General features: G+C 38.4%; 2 protein-coding genes across 4 annotated transcripts in view; one reads left to right on the forward strand and one right to left on the reverse strand.

The window, feature by feature from the left end:
* Positions 1–12,186, forward strand: part of alcama (activated leukocyte cell adhesion molecule a) — a 71,937-nt gene extending 59,751 nt beyond the window's left edge. For 2 of the 3 annotated variants that reach the window (XM_077242432.1, XM_077242434.1), the window contains exons 7-16: positions 1,856–1,980; positions 2,120–2,252; positions 5,325–5,437; positions 5,525–5,651; positions 6,344–6,465; positions 8,145–8,274; positions 9,121–9,147; positions 9,434–9,548; positions 9,751–9,874; positions 10,707–12,186. In XM_077242432.1, the coding sequence (XP_077098547.1) occupies positions 1,856–1,980; positions 2,120–2,252; positions 5,325–5,437; positions 5,525–5,651; positions 6,344–6,465; positions 8,145–8,274; positions 9,121–9,147; positions 9,434–9,548; positions 9,751–9,841 (983 nt within the window). In that variant the 3' untranslated portion in view covers positions 9,842–9,874; positions 10,707–12,186. The remainder of the gene's footprint in view (positions 1–1,855; positions 1,981–2,119; positions 2,253–5,324; positions 5,438–5,524; positions 5,652–6,343; positions 6,466–8,144; positions 8,275–9,120; positions 9,148–9,433; positions 9,549–9,750; positions 9,875–10,706) is intronic. The other variant, XM_077242433.1, reaches the window with a different exon arrangement.
* A 54-nt stretch (positions 12,187–12,240) lies between these two features.
* cblb (Cbl proto-oncogene B, E3 ubiquitin protein ligase) overlaps positions 12,241–20,935 on the reverse strand; it is a 65,388-nt gene continuing 56,693 nt past the window's right edge. The window contains exons 13-19 of the mRNA XM_077242431.1: positions 20,563–20,648; positions 16,844–16,972; positions 16,701–16,765; positions 16,351–16,455; positions 15,206–15,361; positions 14,979–15,101; positions 12,241–13,924 (exon numbers count right to left, since the gene is read on the reverse strand). Of these exons, the coding sequence (XP_077098546.1) occupies positions 13,674–13,924; positions 14,979–15,101; positions 15,206–15,361; positions 16,351–16,455; positions 16,701–16,765; positions 16,844–16,972; positions 20,563–20,648 (915 nt within the window). The 3' untranslated portion in view covers positions 12,241–13,673. The remainder of the gene's footprint in view (positions 13,925–14,978; positions 15,102–15,205; positions 15,362–16,350; positions 16,456–16,700; positions 16,766–16,843; positions 16,973–20,562; positions 20,649–20,935) is intronic.

The following is a 20,935-nucleotide window of genomic DNA, read 5'->3' on the forward strand; positions in this document are numbered from 1 at the left end:
GCTAGGCTCAAAACTAGGGTAGAAAATAGCCTATTACTTATTCATTTTGATGTTTTTGAATGTAAAAACCAAGCGAACGTCATAAGTTGACCTCAGACAACAATATAATTTTTTTTAAAAAGCCAGTTCATGACCCCTTTAATATTTTTTGTGGAAACCGTGATATATATTTCAGGACTTTTAATGAATATAAAGATCAAAAGAACAGTATTTATGCAAATGATAAAATAATACAATATAAACCAGTTAAGTATAAATATAATACAGAGCAACACCAGACAATGAAATAAAAACTTGAAAGAAAATATGAATGTAACCACGTTATGAATAAGCCTAAAAGAAAAATATCCATTTTGAGATGCTTTAAATGCAGATAGTGTAGGGAAAATCTGATAGAGAGAGCTAAGGCATTTCAAAACATACTGAAAAAGCCTTGTCGACTCGTTTTTTAATCCTGATTTTTGAACAGCAGCAGCTGGGAAGAAGATCTGAGTGAAATCAGAGTAGAGTTGAGTAGAATTGAGTAGAATTGAGGCTTAAAATGCCTGAGAATAGATCTGAGTAGAATTGAGGCTTAAAATGCCTGATATGCTAGTAGGAGTCCATGCAAAAACTAAAATCTTAAAATCAAAGATTGTACCAATGAAGAAGAGCTCAGAAAGGCGAGATATCCTCCCTCTTATTTTCGTGGTCACGAGTGTGAGAACCCCCAGGTTTTTGAAGTGGGTACGAATATTTGCTTGAAGGGGAAATGGGTAAATAAAATAATTGATTTCTTTTTTGATTCTTATCTTGCATTATTACTAAAAGCCATTACATTACATTTAGCAATTTAGCTGATGTTTTTATCCAAAGCGACTTACTAATGAGGAATATCACAAGCAATTTATCAGCCAAGTGCAAATGTTTTTCATTATTATTTATATCAACAACAAAAAAAATGGGTGCATAACAGTCATTCAGAATACCCTAGTTGGGCTGTATGGTTTTGTGCACATCCAGCAACGACAACGTAATAAAACATGTATATATACAGTACCTGTTTATTTATGTACAGTACCAGTATGTGCATTTTGAATCATCTTGTGTTTTATTTCATGGTAGCCAGTCTTTATATCATCAATTTCAGGTAAAATGTTATTTATTGTGCCAGTAGATTCAGGTTACTATACTGTACATGGCTACTTGTACACAAACCAGCACCCCCTAGAGGCGGATCTGCCTTATTATCCCAGAGATAAAAACAAATTGGGATGGTAGTCAAGAGCTGGGGCTTTTTCTCTTCCTGAGATGTGGCACATGCTGTGTCTAGTGCTTTGATGCTTTATTTGTTTGATTTTACAGCTGGTTTGAGGGGTCCATGTTCACAGGGATCTGCGTATCTGTACATCACCCAGTATATGAAGCCATCTCTTGAGTCCTGAACCTTGAATTGAAGGTCTCAGCCGGTTGCCAGGCTCAATTTGATGGGTTTTTTTCTTCTAGGTCTTGTGAGGCATAATGCTGGTAACTGAGTCTGCTGTAGTCTCTCTCTCTCTCTCTCTCATCTGAATGCTGAGAGGTTTGTTCAGTGCCTCAGGGTTAAGATGTGATGTGAAATGCTCTGTGGCTGCTGGGCAAGAAAACGAGGGCGAGAATGAGAGACTGCAAATGGTTGTGGAAATGAAGGCGTTTAAGCCCTTTGGGGTCTGCAGAATGGCGCGGTGTCTTAGAGAATGTTTTTTTTTAGTCGCTTGCTATTGCTACATGTTGGAAAGTCACACCGCATCCCTGCAATGACAGCCATCTTCATCTGTCTCGCTTTCCTGTTGTTGTTTTTTCTAATGTTTGTTTTCTCTCCTTCTTTCTCTTTCAGATCCCACTGAGAGTGTGACTCTACAGGTTGTTTCTCAGAGCCCCATTAGGGAAGGTGATGATGTGACACTGAAATGCCAGGCGGATGGAAACCCTCCTCCCACCAGCTTCAACTTCAACATTAAGGTGAGAGATCGCTGGCCGTGTCCACAGCAACCACACCAGTCTTTCATCTCCAGGGTCCTGCGGTCTACCCTCTATCCTTCCCTACAGGTTAATTACACCATCCCTCTCTCTCTCTCTCTCTCTCTCTCGCCATCTTCAGGGCAAGAAGGTCACGGTGATGGACAAGAATGTCTACACTCTGACTGGCGTTACCCGAGAGGACAGTGGCGTGTACAAATGCTCCCTGCTTGACAATGATGTAATGGAGTCCACTCAGATCGTCACAGTGAGCTGTGAGTGGGAAAAAGATGCTCTCTTCTTCTCTATCTCTCTCCCATCTCTCCCTAAGGGCACCTACACACTAGAGAAGGACCTGATGGAGCGTTTGACAGATATGGAAAGATCATTTTGGGGTTTTGGAAAGAGCAGAGTCAGTTTAAAACCAAGCTATAATACAGAGTTCCAAATGCATTCTTTGAGAAACTTTTGCTGCACTGACTGATAGAATTTCAATGTTTGGTCTCATGATGGAGCATCACTTTCGAATTAGCCTATTCCACCATAATCAAGATAGCACATCAAAGTGTTAATAGTAAACAAGTGCATATCAAAAAGTGTAATATAATATAATTTATTTTTTTTAATTAAAAACTTTTTTTTTTTTTCATTTGATATATCCACCTTCACAAGCTTTTTAAATGCTTTGGGTTAATGCTTAGAGCTGAAGAGATCTAATCACTCAATAAGAGCTTTTCACAATTTGGAATATACTATATTCTATAAGTGGTCTACTTTATTCAATCTGCCAACCAATGACACACATTTTAGCTAGCCGAATGAGAATAACCATTTGCATTCATGGCTCATGAATAGATACACTTAAGCAAATGCATTGAAATAGGCTTGAAAGAGTCACAAGCACGGGAAAAAATGTGTAAATATTACCTATTCGCTGTGTTTCACTTTCATTTTACTAGTTTTCAAAAATGTGGAATGTGTTAAAGGTATTGTAGGTAGAAATCCACAAAAATACTTTTTGTCAAAATTTGTTTAAACTGTCTTTATATATCAATGCATAATTAAAATGTAAGTACTCTGGAAAAGAAATTATAAAAATCGAGTGTCTGTAGTCCTCTTAGGACTACAATAAACACAGCTTATTATTCCATTAACTCCCACTCCCTCCCTACTCGGCTCCTTCCAAAGCCACGCCCCCAAAACAAATGAACGCGCGATCCCGGCCATTCGCTCAGCTGGAAGAGTCGGACGTGTTTACCAGCTTTACCAGATGTAGTGACATCATGTCAGAATCACAAGTAATAAAATAACTAACTTTATCAGTATGATTATAAACAATTAACATGGCTGTTAGTACTCACTATCCAGCTCGCATAACGATACTTGTAAAGTTTAAAATATTTTACTAGCTCGTAACGGAATCAAACTCAATATAAGGCAAAGCTATAAATAGCTTCATTGATACACGTTTGCCGTTACTATCAGTTACACTGTGATGAAGGTGAATTTGTAAGATTCATAACATAAGATTGTTTACAGATAAACTGAATTACATACACTCAAACACCTTCTCACAACTGCATTGCAGACCCAAGATAATATAACACACACACACAAGATATATTGTATAGCACATACAGATACAACATAAAGACATATGTAAACATATGTAGAGTATATAACAACAAACCAAACGTAACAACAAACCAAAAAACGGAGCAGGTAGAGTTCACGGTGAAAATAGGAACACAGTTTAGGCAGAGGGTAAAGCTAGGTATAAAAATAGATCCCCTAAACTTTTTAACCTAAAGTTAGATTCGGCGAAATTAAACAAAACAGCTTTCAACTGCAGATAGGCCTATTGCTTATTTATCGTCTCAACCCTGGCTCACTAACAGTAACGTTATACTAGTCGACACCAAAGTTACACTGTCATAGCTAAGCCAGTACCGTTAGTTATGCTACGTAACGTTAGGTAGCTAATATTAGGTAGTTAGGTGTGCTAGTGATACATGCTTCATGAAAAAATAAATGCCATCAAAATGAAAACAGCAAGATTACCTGTCCAGCAGAAATAAAGCCATCACGGAGTCACTTTTCAGCCCCTTGAGATCACTCAGTAGTAGCCGACGCTGGAAAGCCACTTATGATTTCTTTATTTATCCAAAGACTTTTTGTTCATAGCCTTTTCAAATACTGTCTTCCTTTTTTTAACTCGTTTGACTTCGCTGCCTCTATATGCAGGTAACGTTACTGAGAATTGTGACTGTTCTTTCTCTGCCATAATTGTTTGTTATTACTAGCTTCCGTTCCTATTCAAACGGGTGCGTGCATTTGGGCTCCTCCTGTATCAGCAGAGGTGGTATCCATGGTAGCGAGGGAGAGTGACAGTCGCCCCAGCCAATCATTTCTTTCGTCCCGGTTGGAATAATGAGCTGTGTTTATTACAGTCCTGAGAGAACTACAGACACTCGATTTTTATAATTTATTTTCCAGAGTACTTACATTTTAATTATGCATTGATATATAAAGACAGTTTGAAAAAAATTGGAAAAAAGTATTTTTGGGGATTTCTACCTACAATACCTTTAATATGAATAATAAAGAGATAGTTTTGTCATGTTTTTGTAATGCCTGATAAAAAAAAGGGCTTAAAAGACACAAGATGCAGAATATAATATCTAGCAAAATTAGCTCAACCAAACTTAAGCCATTGTTTGTTTGAGTCAGTGTTGCTGTAGTCAAGCCTGAATAAACCGACTCAGCCGTTGAACAGATGAGCATCCAGAGTTCACCAAACTTTTCCTTTCCAATTAATTTCTTTCTTTATAGTACGAATGAATGCACGAGTGAAACGTTAATCAAATCTATCTTCAGTAGGATTAGCGAAGGGGGCGGGACACCAGGCAGACCGCTTAATTAGGAGTTTTTGACTCGAGTTGAGGCTGCTACGGGCTCCTGCTCGCTGATAAGCTCACACACTCTGGCCTTTCAATAATTTTTATTGAGGTGTGTGTGTGTGTCTCTATTTGGTTCAAAAGGCCCGATGATCTCCATAATTGTGGATTTAGTGACGCTTCGGTTTGAAAATTCAAATGTATTTCACGCATCTTTGCGGCACGCTTTCAAAGCGGCTGGGATCTCAGACGTGCATGTGAGGATAGAAAACAATGTCTCAGGCAGGAATAACGGGTGTGAAAAGGACTCTTGGTTGGCAGAGAGATGTGATGCGTTTCAGCCTCTTCAGTGGTTGAAATATTTTGAGGGACTGGTGTACAAAAAAGGAGCCTGCAGTGGACTGATATACACTTGTCATCTCTTATTATCTTTCTGTCTCTCTCTTTTAGTTCTGGATGTAAGCCTCACTCCTACAGGCAAGGTGATAAAGAACTTTGGGGAAAACTTGGTGGTGTCGTTGGAAAAGAATGCCTCTAATGAAGCAAAGGTGACATGGACTAAGGTAAGAGATTGTAAGGAATCTAACAGATCTGGGTCGGTTCATTTTAGTCCTCCAAGTCGAGCTAAACAACTTGTTTAATTTCTCCAGGATAACCGTAACCTAGACAAACTGCCCGACTTTTCTCAGTTGACATATAGTGACGCAGGCCTGTATGTGTGCAACGTGTCCATTGAAGGAATCAGACACAGTTTGTCCTTCGAGCTTACTGTAGAAGGTATGATTTATTATACACAATTTTATTATACATGTTAGTCATATTTTAAATAAATAAATAATGAAATCAGTTTCCAACAGAGATCAGGATTGCGAACAGACAACTAAATAAAATACATTTTCAAATAGAAACTCTAGTAAATTGTTAAACTACGTAAAAAAAAAGAAAAAAAAGAAATTGGTTTGAATGAATGATTCAATGACTCACTCATAAAGACTTCACTTGTTTCATTACTGGATGAATCAGCGTTTTTGAACAAATCTTTTGAATCAATGATTCAATGACTCACTCATAAAAGGCTTGTTCGACAGCGCTGCAAAGACCGATCAGTGAATGACATCAAAGTACCGCGAGAGCGATTAGAGAGCAGACGGCTCCGTATGCTTTTGAATCGCTCTCGCGGTACCTGATGTCATAAACCGATCGGTCTGTGTAGCGCTGCTTCAAGTCGAACAAGCCTAAAGACTTCACTTGTTTCATTTCTGGATGACTCAGCATTTGGAACGAATCTCTTGAATTAATGATTCAATGACCAATATGTTTTTTTAACAGTCACTTGTCGCCACCTAGTGGCATAACAATGAAATCGATTAAATCTTTATATATATATATATATATATATATATATATATATATAAATGTGTGTGTACATACAACAATAATATATAAAAGCACAAATATATTTTCTCCAGGTGTTCCAAAAATTACAAGTCTGACAAAGCATCGCAGCAACGACGGCAAACACAAAGTCTTGACGTGTGAGGCAGAGGGTTCACCTAAACCCGACGTGCAGTGGAGTGTCAATGGAACTAACGTAAGTCACCGTCACTGTCAGACACCCTTCATCGTAGACATTACTGTTGTCCCGAAAGAACCCTGTATGACTCTCCATGACTTAACTCCTTTATGTTTCCACTTATTGTGAGACTAAAGCTGGTACACACTGTGTTGAGTTTGGTACCCCAGATATCCCAGACATTGTTTGTCCCATGAGTCACAGTGTTTAGGTTTTGATACAGAGAAGTCTGACCGGCACTCACCGTCACAGTACCGCAGGCACACCACGGTGCAAACACACACAGTTAGCGCTTTCCTGCTTCTCAGTGTCTGGCTGGTCTCGGCGGATGCATTTCAAATGAATGAGTTTAGATCTGGTGCTTCCTGCAGGGTTATGAAGTCACAGCCTGGGTACCTTCATACCCACTTGCCTTGGATTTCATAGGAGTCAGTCTTTTTGCTAGTGCTGTTAACATACAGCACAACCATTTGTTACACGCTTAGTTTACTGTTTAAGTACTGTTGAAGTAAATGCATCCTTTCAAAAGCAAAAATGCAGTGACTAAGCCAACAGTGAAACAGTTTAATCAAATTTTAAAAACGTTAAAAAATATATATATATTTTTTTATCCATTTGGTCTAATTTCTTACTCTTCTTTGACTTCTGATTTAAGACGTAACTTAATTTTGACAAAATATGTAGGTACTGCTGTTTTATCTTACTGTGAAAAACAAATATAGATATAAAAAAATACAGCCCAATTAAAGATTAAATTAATGTTAATAAAATATAAATATAGATATTAAAATAAAAATAAAAATACAAACCAATTAAAGATTAAATAATTAAAAACAATTAAAAAAACAAATTTAAATTATTTTCCATGTTTATATACTGTTTATTATAACGTTTAGATGATTTTTATTTTTTTAAGAATTTTTTTTTTTTTTTAATTTAGCAAGGATGCATAAAATAAACAAAAGTGACATTAAGGGCATTTATTGTGATACAAAAATATTCCTATTTCAAATAAATGCTGTTCTATTGAACATAAGTCAATACCATTGATTCCACAAATCATAAGTAGCACAACCTTTTTTAACAGTGATAAAAATGAATGTTTCTTGTATATCAGCATATTAGAATGATTTTAATAATAATAAAATTGTGTTTATATTAAATTGGGATTTTGATTGTGTCTTAATGGCTGCTTATTTATGGTAGCCTATATTTGGCTGCTGTTTTGCTGTGTGTTCCTGTGGATCGCAGTGCTGGCATCAGTAACTCATCCTGCGCTCTGTGAGGGGTTTAGTTCTCACTGTAGTCTTAATGAAATGGATATTGAAGTGTGTTTGTGATGGAGATTCATTTAATGGCTGTGTGACTACTGATAGTGAGATGTTTCGATTTGTGTGTGTGTGTTGTGAGAGTTTCCATTAGCGCTGGGTGTGGTGCAGAGTACATGATACTAAATAAGCTGAGGATCATCCGCGCCCTCTAGTGGTGAGGTGTATTAAATAGCGCCTTAAAAAAAGAGGTCTGACATAATTCAACCTCCTAATTCAACTTCAAATTAACCTTCCTTGCCATTTTTGCTGACACTTGCTTATAATTATTAATAAAATAAAATATTTAGATAAATATATACTGTTATAAAAAGATATTCAAAAGTAACTGTACCGTCCGTAAACCGAAATGTTCTGTTTGTCTTGCAGGATGCAACGTCGTATGTCAACGGGAAGGCCACATTCAAACTGACCGTAGTGCCCAGTAAGAACCTCACCGTCAGCTGTCTCGTGACCAATAAACTCGGATTCGACACGAAGGACATTAGCATGGTTTCCCGTAAGTAACGTTACTGAACGCGCTGAAGGGGTTTCCTGCTGTGAGGACCGCTTACTAACCACTCAATCGACCCCTTTAAAAAGGCTCATATTATAGGGCTGTCAAGAACAGATTTAGATTAATAAGAATCATTAGGCTACATATTTAAGATGGTTAATAAGACCTTTTAGTGGTTTGGGATCAGACGCACTTCTACAGTAGTACAAAACACTAAAATAGTCTGTTTGCCCAACAGAAATAGATGAAACATACTAAATTATTTTGCTGTTAATGATAGATTTATCATTTATGACATGTATTTTGTTGATCGTTTTTCTTTTTTTATGGCATAGTCTAGTTTGACAGCCCTGATAAGTAGATGCCATATCTAACATCTCTTATGTGCATGTGAGGAGATCTGTGAAAACTAGCATGTTTCACACAATTTTGCCTGTTGCACCATTCAAATGCAGGGTTATTTAGTGAACTATTTCACTATTATTAGTGTCCTGGTGTGAACACTGGAAAGACAGGGCTGGCTGCTCTCTCTCAGGTCCTGTTGTTCACTCACGGGGCATGAAACGCTCTTTTTCTCTCTTGGATCTCGCTTTGGCTCGGACTTTGTTTGTGTCAGGGTGCCTTGACTGCTATCTCTTTTCCTCCTCCTCCTCTTCCTCTCTTTCCGACCGCTATCGCATGCTTGTGGTCATCTTCCTTACTAGAATTTGATTGGACAATATTTGATTTAAATCAGTTTTGCATCTAAACCACAATTGGGTGGTGGCTTTTTACTACCAAATTTGTTTTAAATGCCAGTTTGGTTTCATCTTGCACCCAAAGTTAATTTAATTTTATATCTGATTTCAGTATTTGAGGAGGACAAGCCCAAATCAGGTAAGATAATCTGATTTCATTCCCTTAAATTTCACTTAAACTGAATTAGAATTTAAGATCATGAGTCGGAGGGTGTCAAGCATCCTGACATCATGCAAACTTCGTTTCTTTTAGCTGTCATACCTGCAGAAATATGTCATCTTGAAATATTCCCAGCTTCAATTTTTCTCAAGTAGCGGGATTCTGTCGATCATTTTTTTTTCATTTCCCAGGATTGCCTTTCCCTAAAGAATCAATAATACTTTAGAGGAAGTCATAAAGTGTTTATGTGTCCATTGCCCTTTAGGAAAAAATGAAGATGGCACGGAGCAAGCCAAAGTGATAGTGGGTGTTGTGGTTGGACTCGTCCTAGCCGCTGCTCTGGTGGGACTCATCTACTGGCTCTATATCAAGAAAACAAGGTAAGAACCAACATTACATCACAAAAACAAGTGAAGTATGGAAAAAAACAGAGTATATCACAGCCCTAAATCATCTTCAATTTATACATCAGCATGATTTGTTGAGATTGACAAGAGAAGTGAACGAGCCAGAAATGGTCTAGCCGCAGAGCTCAGTTTGAAATGTGCTGAAAGATTAATCAAGGTAAAATTGTCCTGTTAGACAAGGCAGCTGGAAGACTGGAGAGAAGGAGGCAGGCACTTCAGAGGAGAGTAAGAAACTGGAGGAGAACAATCATAAAGCTGATGTCTAAAAGAAGGGAGAGGCGTCAAAAGGAACGAAGAAGGTGAGAAGGTTTTTCAAAGGTCAGGTAAAATTCCGTGTAAAATTCACACCTGCCAATAGAGGGTGAATTAAGAAAACTTACTAGCAATAATGTTTTTTTACTGGCCACAAAACTTTTTCGTTTTTGCATGATATTTAAAATGAATAATTTATATAAGAAAAAATTCAATACATATAAAAAAATGTATCTATAAAATGTAATAATTTCAATTAAATGTAGTGTATAGGAATCATTCATGTATTTTTTTTAAAAATAATTAGAAAACTTTTTTATGGCCAGTAATATTGGCAACACACACAAATGTACATATATATATATATATATACACGCATGGTGTATATATATTATTAGCCAAAAATATTGCAGGTTATTGTCACTCACAATATCATATACAAGTTCAGTCAGTTTCCACTTCTCACAAATAGGTGAGAAACATTGTAAGCGTTTTGAATCTCATATTCTCATTTTGCTGGTGAAAATGAGGAATCTTTCATTTATGAGTTTTTCCACTGAGGCAATAGATGTTAAAATATGTGTAGTCATGACAGATGTTTTCCTTCCTAGACAGTTATGGATGTCTTTCATTTGAATCACATGTATCATTTTCATCAGCGAGGGTTTTAAACCACTATTCTTACAATGTGATGTAAATAATAGTACATTACAGTAGCTAATAATAAAGGTACCAGCCAGCTGGCAAGAACCTTGTATTTGGCTTTGAAATAAGTACAATATTGAGCATGCCAACTCAATATTTTCATGTCAAGCTACATTAATAGTCTTTTCTTCTCATCCTTGAAATCACATTCATTGTTTTTGTGTATCATGTCAGGTATGAACCAGGAAAGAGGCCTTGTCACACTGAATGTGCAGTACTACACACTTCAATCATCTAATTCCAGACATCTGATTGGACGACGACGTCTCCGTCAGGCTGCTCGTGTGCGTCATGCATTGCAGAATGTTTCCAGAATATTTCCTACTCTAAACGAACGGTTTCCTAAAAAAAGAAAAAAAAGAAAAGAAAATCCCCCACCACGATCCAAGAGAGTAAAAGAGAAAACCCTTGTGTTGTAAATTATGTCTGCACTGAGGACTGCATTTACTTTTGATCGATTCTGACTTTTTCTTTTTGTGTTCCCAGTGAATGTTCTCGTTTTATGCCCATTGCTTATGTGGTGGACACAGCTATACTCCCCCTATATTAAAAAAAAAAAAAAATTAATTCGCTGTACACTATTTAGGTCTGTGTAAATAAGTAACGGGGGTACGTTCACTCTGCTTAGCGTTTGGATTATTGAAAAAAATTAAGGATTGTGGGACTACATGATATCGATATTGCACAGTCCTTCATCAAAAACTCCTAAGATCGCGGTCGGATGCTGGAAGAATGATGACTTCACTGCTGTTACACCTCTATTTCGCTCATGTTTTATTTATTGGTACCTCTTTACGACACTGCCCTGTGACATTCATGTTATTTCGTCTAGTTTGAAGTGGCTAAGTAGTGAAAACGGGTTTAGAAAATTAGCGTAGTGTAGGGAAATGTCCTGCTACACCCAGTGGCCTTCAGGTTGCATTGCATGATGTCATAGTTGTTGGGCTGTGAACACGGCCCGCTAAAGTTTAACGTAGTGACATTGACGTGACTCGCATATAGTATACATAAACAAGCAATCCGCTCTCGGTATCAGACTGGGTGGTAGCAACCTTGCATGCAGAGCCTTTATTTTTTGGTAGAAAGTAAATATAAAAGAATAGCCCCTTTATTCTGCCTTAACAGAAAGAGTCAGTATTGGAAGGCAAACTTCAGTCAGTTTATAAATGTGAAGCCTCAAGGTACTCTTCCCTCAGACTACAATAACTGCATCTTTTTTGTTTTTTACATCGTTTTCTGTGTCTACGATTTTTGTCAGGTTGATGTCCAACACTGTAGTCATTGTTCCGCTCATCATGGTCTAAAGAGGCTGTAAATGTTTGAATGTGTTGCTTGTGTTTGGCTATTTATAAAGTGTGAGAAATGCAAGGTTAGCTGTGCTTCTGCTTAGTCACTAAAAAGACCCTTTTTATTTAAACTATAATCTCACTTTGTCACGCATATTTAGAAGAAACTCAGCTCTCACTTTTTGTTTCATCTCCACATGCGTGCTCTGAATGCTCATGTTTTATGTAAACGTCTCGCATATTTTGAACCATCAGGTCAGCAGTGAAACCAAAGAGGGTAACCGCAAAAGAAGGCCATAAAGTATTGTAAATACTGACTTTTGTTTTTGTACTTTTGTTGACAATAAAAGTGTACATTTTGAAGAAAACTGGATTTTTTTTTTTCATGTGCAATGATTTAAAAAAAAAAAAAATCACATATAGCAGATGTTAATACTGGCTTTTATAAAACATTTGTTTCCACAAGAACAGATCACGGGTTACATACATTACTAAAAGATGAAATTAATCTCAGAGAAAACTTTGAACAAAGTATAAATTAATTGCACACATCACTTGTTTTTTAATGATCCACAAGGCATTTTCCAACAAACTAAAATTGCTTGTAAAAAGAAGAGGGGAAATGAACAGAAACCGTTCCCCCCGCAGACCTGTCGGAGGTCGTGTCCTCTTCCGCTAGAGGGTCCACTCAGTTCTCAGACTTTCAAGTGTAAGATGGAGAGCGAGACAAGTGCAAAAATGAAGTTTCAAGTTCAAGAGAAAACCTGATAGGGAGGAATGACAGCCAGTGGGAAAGAGTCAAAGCAGGCCAGCTTCCATTCCCAGAATTCCCAAAAGGCCTTGAAGTCGTCGCTGGAGTGTCGCTTTAAATCTTCAGTTTGTGGGCATAACTATTACGTCAAATTCAACTTGACGCCATTAAAATGACTGTGTTTTTTTGGCTTGTTTTCTGGGTGCTAATACAAACGGTGCATGTCTAGTTCTTATTTTTTTTGCAAATGGCGTCAGTGCAAGTGAGCTGTGGGTAACTGAAAGAAGGGAATGGGAAAGGTTGAGGTGGCTTCCTCCTGCACTGCACTGAATCTAAAATAAAGGACCGATGCAGACATTCGGGTTTGTTTTATTCACGAGTTAACAGGCCCTTCTATTTACAGAAAATTAAACTACCATATTAGCCCTTGCTTGCTAACAATGGAATGCACTTAGATGTCGAAAGCGACCGTTGAGAGTTGATAAAAAGCGGCTAACATAAAAAATCTAACCGAAAGAACCGTGAACCTGATAATCGAAATCCGTCTCTTTCTGCCTCAAACATTCTGATCCGGTTTGTCTTGTTCACTGCGAAATAATGAGATAAAGGAGACATGATCACACCGAGAGCCATTACTGTGAAATTCATGATACCCAAGAGGCCAGGAACGCGCGGGTGGATGTGTGTATATGTGTGTGTGTGTGGCAGGAAAGGCATGAACAGCCCACAGACACTGGCAAACACAAACAGAAGCACTGCTCTCATTTCCGTCCAGAGAAATACAAACGTCATTGCTTTGAAGGATGCAGCAAACCCACCCTAAAATGTGGATAGACACCTCCAAATATGAAAAATTCGATTTTAACTCCACTCTTGAACATCCCGAGCTGTAATGACGATGACCTGAGTACTGCAGATAAGCCACGTCACTGTAAACACAAGGCTTTTTTTCATAGGATCCTGTTGTTACAAACGCAACCATCCTTTTGGCGAAATCACATTTTCGTCTTGTTTGCCGGGTGCGCTAAACGAAAGCAAGCGGAAGTCAGCCTGCGGTTTGTACACTCAAAAGTCAGTCGTAGTTTGAAATTGTATCGGTGTGGGTTACAGGCCCTGCCTGGGGGCGACTAGCGCAAACTCCCGCAAAATGTTCCGTGCCACGTCCACTTTGTTCTGCGCGATCATCAGCGCTCGTTTCACATCTTCGAATGAGTAGCCCTCGCCCATCAGCTTGGCGATCTTGGCGTCTACATTCTCCCGGGACGATTCGTGCGGTCTTCTGTGGATGTCTGGCGGGATGATCCTGGGAAGTGGTTTAGGAGGTCTCTCAGGTGCCCTGAAGCAATCTACGGCCACTGTAAACAGGAAACAAAGAGAGTTTAGTCAAAATGGGCCATTGAGAGTGGATGGTAGCAGGCCGACTAAAAAGACTAGGAACACATTAAAAACCCATTACAGGCTAATAATTAATAATTCATTGAGCGCCTTCATCTCGATGGCTAATGGCTTCATTTAATAAACCTGCACAGCTATTATGTATTCAGAACAACACACTGTGCTCACAGCTGTTTTATCAGGAATTACAGGTATATTTTTGGATCATTCTGGAAGTGTTAATGTTGTTTCATTTTTTCAGCTCATAATATTAAACTACAGGGTATGAAAGGTTGAGCTTTATTGTGAATATAATAACAATCCATCAAATCAGTAGTGTATTTTTATTTGTTTTTCAAATAAGTCTCATATGCTCACCAAGGTTGCATTTATTTGACCAAAAATACAGTAAAAACAGCAATGTTGTGAAATATTACAATTTAAAAGAACAAATTTCTGTTTCTGTATTTTGTTTTAGTAAGTTTTAAAATGTATTTATTAGAATTTTTTATGCCTTTTTATTTTTTATGCATTTATTTGATATAATATATTTATTTCCCTGTCATGGCAAAGCTGGAGTCATTCCTCCAGTGTCACATGATCCTTCAGAAATATCATATACAGCATATACATCCGCATATACAGTATTAATATAAATAAAAAATATTAAAGACTCAAACTGTCCCTGAAATGTCATTCAGACCTGTATGATTTCCTTTGTTCTGCTGAACACAAAGAAAGATATTTTCAAGAATGTCGGTTGATGGACCCCATTGACTTCCATAATAGGAAAACAAATACTATGGAAGTCATGGGGTCCATCAACCGTTTGGTTACTGACATTCTTCAAAATATGTTCCTTTATGTTCAGCAGAAGAAAGAAATTCATACAGGTTCGGAACGACTTGAGGGTGAGTAAATGATGACAGAATTTTCATTTTGAAGTGAACGAATCCTTTAAAATCTGTATTGGCCTATCAGCATCCAAGACTAAAACTATTTGTTTTATAACAGCCCTTATACAATGAGTAGTACCTGAGGTGGGCGGCAGCTGGTCGTAGTCTTGAGGAGCCCTGAACGGCGTCTTCATGTTGTCTCCGGTAAGTCTCCGCACGGGGGGATTAGGAGCCGAGTTAATCAAAGTGTCTATGAACGTGTCTGTGAATCACACTGATTATTAGACACCAATACAACCCCAAATACAGCAGTACTTGACATGTGTACTACATTAATAGTCACCGATGTGTGGCATTTGGCCTCACCTGGGCTGAGCAGGAAGTGGTCGTGTCCTGACGAGGGGCGGGCAGGTCTGGGGTAGGGTGAGGAGGACGAGGGTTCTGTGAAACTGTTCCTGATGGGGGGAGGAGGAGGAGGCTGGGACGGAGGAAGAGAGTTGAACGGGTCTTCCATTGGAGACGCTGGGAGAACAGAGAGAAAGAGAGAGTGGTTGAGTCTTTCTACATGCTTCAGCAGTTCCTCTTCTCACCAACAGATGGAGCTAACATATCATTCAGGCACGAATCGAACGCGTTCTGAATTTTTGTTGTTTGTTTTGAAAAAATACATACATCATATCATTTAGTAAGTAAGTTTACATTGATGTTAAAGATTTCTGCTTCAAATTAATGTCTCTATGTTTTCTATATGAACTTTCTATTTATCAAAGAATCCTAATATGCTGTTCTGTTGCTCAAGAAACAATTTTTTCAGAAGGATTTCTGGAGGATCAAGTGACACTGAAGACTGGAGTAATGATGCTGAAAATCCAGCTTTGCTAAATTAAATTTTTAAAATATATTAAAAAAGAAACAGAATATTTTAAATTGTAGTAATTTCACAACACTGTATTTTTCATCAAATAATTGTAGACATGGATAATTACCAACCCCTGTTACTTTAAACAGAAATAAAGTTTATATTTTTGAGAAACAAGTCTTTATTTTGGGAAACTGAATTATGGTTTTAATTATATGGCCAAAAGAAAGAATTTTAGTTACTAAGCAATTGTATTAACGTAAGTTTATGACAGTAGTATGACTATGAATTAAACAAAGGCAAATTGATGTCTTCATGAATCTGTCTATATAAAAACAAACAAGTTAAAATCATAATAGAATTATATTAACATCAAAAATGTAAGGAAGTGAAGGTGAGTGAATGTAAAAAAAGAAATTCATCTCAAGTGTCTGAATAGAAGCACCACACAAACACACCTCAACTACATAAAAAAGCTCATTTAATATAAGCTAATAATCAGATTTAATGACTCAATAATGAATAAGGACTGCATTGGTGTTCGCAGCTCTAACCTAGTGCAATAGTAAAATCAGAAACCAAAAAATGAACACCACTGAACAGTCTGCTAATCAGGCAACCAATCAGATTGAGGCGCTGTGCCAACGGCTACCTTGAGGGGGCAGTAGAATGTCGTAGTCTGAGGGCGTCCTGTTGTGGAGGGGGCACTGTGTGGTGTGAGCCACACCCGAAATCAAAGAACCAGAGTCAAACACACCTGAGGAACACAACACAGAGTTATACTAACCTAAAAATGGCCTCAAGCTCAGTGAGTTAGCCATGTCAGCCACAACTGACTTCAACAACCACTGGCCGCCACATTAAAAAAATGTATACTTTAGTCCCTGTCGCTACAAACACACACAAACTCCCACAATCACACTAAAAGATGGTCATGCAGAAAATGAAGATGACAAATGAGAGACTGTGTGTGTTATTTTCTGTATGCGTGTGTTCTCTCACCATGCTCTGGAGGTTTATGTTTCTTTAATTCTGTGGAGAGATCCGACAAGCCGTTTTCTAAAACCCTTTATGAAAAGAAAACGCATTAAAATGCGGACAGGACGTTAAAACAGTCACTGTGTCACTATCGTGTGTGTGTTTACCTGTTGGGGATGCGGAAGGGGATGCAGACGGGTGGCTGCGTGATGCAGACGGGATGCGATGATGGAATCTGATACTCGTCCTCCACTCTCTCCGTCAGACTCCGGGGGCTTGTGAAGGGGTTGGTGTGTCTGTATATCACACAAAACTTATTACACAACATGTACAGGCACAAATTACACCAAGTCAGAACCACACAATCCCATGATGCTTCAGGCACAGATAAGGTTCAATGACCACAGCAACAGCATTAAGCCCAACATTATTGTTTTTCACACATGATTTTTACGTGTTCGCCTAATGCATTGCAAAAGTAGTAGCCACCATGTTAGCGAAGTTGTAAATGGCTTGGATATTCAAAATGTTTGATATGGTGCTCTAGATGGTTGCTAGGTGTAAAAAGATCCCACACTCTTTAACGTATTAAAAATACTCAGAACTTCTAGCCACATCATAGCAGTGTAGTGAGCAGTTTTGAGCATGTTGCTTTGTGGTTGCTAGAGTGTGTTTAGACTATGATATTTTGGTCTTTATATAGGACTAATTCCCTCCTTCAATGCAAGTTTGTGGGAGCAGACCTTCACTCAAACTGCATGAGTTGAGACATGATTCACATATGTACCATGGAAAGTTTGATGCAAAGCCGAATAACTCACTAACTACATTAGTGTAAAGTCATACAAATTACAGTAAAGTCTGGAATAACAATATGTAAATATTTACATAGATGACAGCATTTTAAGTGATGCCACAGCACTCGTGGAAAAAAGGCTCTTTGACGGGAGATTTGGACGATGTTCTCCGCCTTCATGCTGACTCATTGAAACATGCACTGTTCAGTGTGTGAGCTGGTCGCGGCGAGATTAGCCAGTTTAATCACGTAATGCTCTAACTAAGACAACCAGACTGAGCTGAAGTAGGCAAAGACTTCCAATATTTAAACAGGCTGGCACCACTGAGGGGGGAAGAGAGGTTAACTAGCTCTTCCTGGGATACGTTGGGCGGTTTTCCAGGCAAACTTTGACTGCTACCACAATGCACCATTAGAGGGCGCTTTAGGCACTTCATCTCCCTGTGATGATGATGAAGCGATTCATTAAAAGATATTTTTCAAGTGTTTCGAAGTGTTCCTTGTTTCCAAGACATAAAGAGAGTGTTTATGGATGTACATTTGCCAAGTCTTTAACAGAAGCCAACCATAGCAGTGTAAAAACACCTATGAGAGTGAGAGGGAGATGACAGGTTCACAAGTGTTGCTCTCTTTGAGGAAGTGGAAAGTGCTCTCAAGCGTTCCAAGTCAGTGGTGTGTTTGTGTTTCTGTAAAGTAAACGTATGTTGATGTGTGTGATGCCCATCATAAAGAATCCAGTGTGCCCAGATCCAGCAGAGAATATATATATATATATATATATATATATATATATATATTTATATATATATTTATATTTATATATATACACACACACACACAAAATACAGTAATCTTAGCCTCTATAAACACTACTGACGCAGCTCTATGCACAGATACACCACACAGACACACAACACTATTCTTCAGGGCTCTAAACAACAGCCATTGTGGTTTCCAGAACCACTCGGTTTCATTTGTCAAAGCGGTGACAGAAACACAGTTTTTCTTGTAGCAGGAACTGCTGAGAGGAGCAGAACAGTGTTGCATGAATGAAGCCATTAACATTGACAACCAAACCAATGACTAGTGCTAGGGTGCGGGTGTTATAGTAGTCAGGCAAATTCTGAAACAGCATAACAATGTAAAAAAGTAGTCTGGTAAAGTGTTTATTGTGTTTCTAGAACACTATCTATCTGTATAAATCGCTGTACTAACATACTGAAAACCACTCGTTACCAACTTTAGAGCAACGCATCAACAATAAGCAGAGCAACTTAGCAATAACAATGTACTGAGTAGTTTTTAGTATGTTGCTGTGCATTCAGTGTTTTAGAACACTATCTACTGTATAGCAACATACTACTCCGTATCAACGTATTGACAGTATTTAGAACACCTTAGTAACAGGTTTTTTTTTTTACTTTTGCATTGAGAAACTGCAAAGCAACATCTAAAATAACACCTTAGCAACATCTACTGGAGTTGCTTAGGCTGAGCAGTTTTTAACATGCTACTATAGGGTTGTGTAATGCAGGTAGATGTTGCTTTGCAGTTTATAAATGCAAAAGTCAACTTTATCATTAGCCAGGTAAAAATCCAATCACTTATCAAGTCACAGCACATCTTTCCTGAATAAGCAGCATAATGTGAGGCATCATTTATGTCTGTAGTACAAACGGTGCAAGGTAAGAGGCAAAGTTTACTAAGTTCACCACTATTCTTGACTATCTTATTATAATAATAATAATAATAATAATAATGTGGCGAGCAGGACGAGGCCGAGGGACGTGAGAGAACGGCGTGAGGCCGGTGGCGTGAGTAATAATGAACGCACCGGTCTCGCATCTCTCACGAAGGAGCGGAAGCATAAAAGGAGGAGCGACGACGCTGAAGATCGAGAGAGGAACAGGCCTGAGTTTATTTTGTGTTTTATTTCTGCTCTGTGTAGCCAGCAGTCGTCCGCGAGGGGCTACTTTTGTTTTTGTATTTCTTTTATTTGATAATTAAAATTGTTTGAATGTTTGCCGGTTCCAGCCTCCTCCTTCCCACAACTTTGAACCTTATCACAAATAATAATAATAATAACAACGACAAAAAAATTCAACACCCATAGCACAATATAAGGGAAAGAAAGAGCATAAGTGTTTGTGACTGAAGAGGAAATATGGCTTGCTGCTTGGAGTGCAACCTCTCATAGGCTGGTTCTGCTTAATTCCCTCAAAAGCCCCACAGGAAGTCCATCACTGCAGTGTGTGTGTGTGTGTGTGTGTGTGTGTGTGTGTGTGTGTGTGTGTGTGTGTGTGTGTGTGTGTGTGTGTGTGTGTGTGTGTGTGTGTGTGTGTGTGTGTGTGTCTTTATGTTTGTTTAAAGAGCACATGCTCTCCGGATCCTAGCGCTCTTGCATAATTGGTGCACATGTGTCCAAACATTGCTGTGTGTGTGTGTGTGTGTGTGTGTGTGTGTGTGTGTGTGTGTGTGTGTGTGTGTGTGTGTGTGTGTGTGTGTGTGTGTGTGTGTTGTTCTGACAGACCTCTAGAGATATACAGGATGCAGCCTGTGCACACAATCCCTGGATCACATTGACACATTCATTAGGTCTACATGATCTTATCATCTTTTCAACAACAAAAAAACACATGCGAGAAAATAATAATTTAGTCATTAAACATCACAAAAGCAGATCAATGCGCAAAGCATGAAAAGATGATCTGGATTGGCATCACAATGAAATCAGCAAGTCCACAGTAAAACATTGCTCAAGAGCGGTAAACAGGTAATTTGTAATCATATGAAGACAATATGAGTGAATTGGGGAGGGTAAACAGTTGTTTGGTGAGGCTCCCTTCAGAATAAAGAGAGACAGATTGATCTGCTTTACAGTGATTATGATCAACATGGACACAAAGAACAAGAGCCACAGCAGGGCTCCAGGGATGTGTGTGTGTGTGTGTGTGTGTGTGTGTGTGTGTGTGTGTGTGTGTGTGTGTGTGTGTGTGTGTGTGTGTGTGTGTGTGTGTGTGTGTGTGTGTGTGTGTGTGTGTGTGTGTGTGTGTGTGTGTGTGTGTGTGTGTGTGTGTGTGTGAGACTCACCTCTGGTTGTGGTCCAAAAGGGGAGGGGAGTGACGCAGAGGAGGGACATCATACTCATCACCAGGTAACAGACCGTTGATGAAAGACTGCAGACGAACACAAACATGAAATGTTAAAAAAAAACACCATTTATGATAAATAATTTATGGATGTAGTGCTCAATAAGAAACCTGACATAAAAGTTACAGATGATTTCCAAAAGGGACTTATCCATGATAGTTGTTAGATTATTTTTCATATAATCTAATAAGGATGGATGGATGGATGGAAAGTACTGATGAATAGCTAGACGGAAAGTACTGATGAATAGCTAGACGGACGGATGGATGGTTAGAAAGATAGATGAAAAGAACAGAGGAATAGGAAGACAAAA

Source organism: Siphateles boraxobius, unplaced genomic scaffold, assembly GCF_051911475.1.
Source record: "Siphateles boraxobius isolate OS27281-9 unplaced genomic scaffold, OSU_SipBor_1 25, whole genome shotgun sequence".
In the NCBI taxonomy this organism is placed as follows: domain Eukaryota; kingdom Metazoa; phylum Chordata; class Actinopteri; order Cypriniformes; family Leuciscidae; genus Siphateles; species Siphateles boraxobius.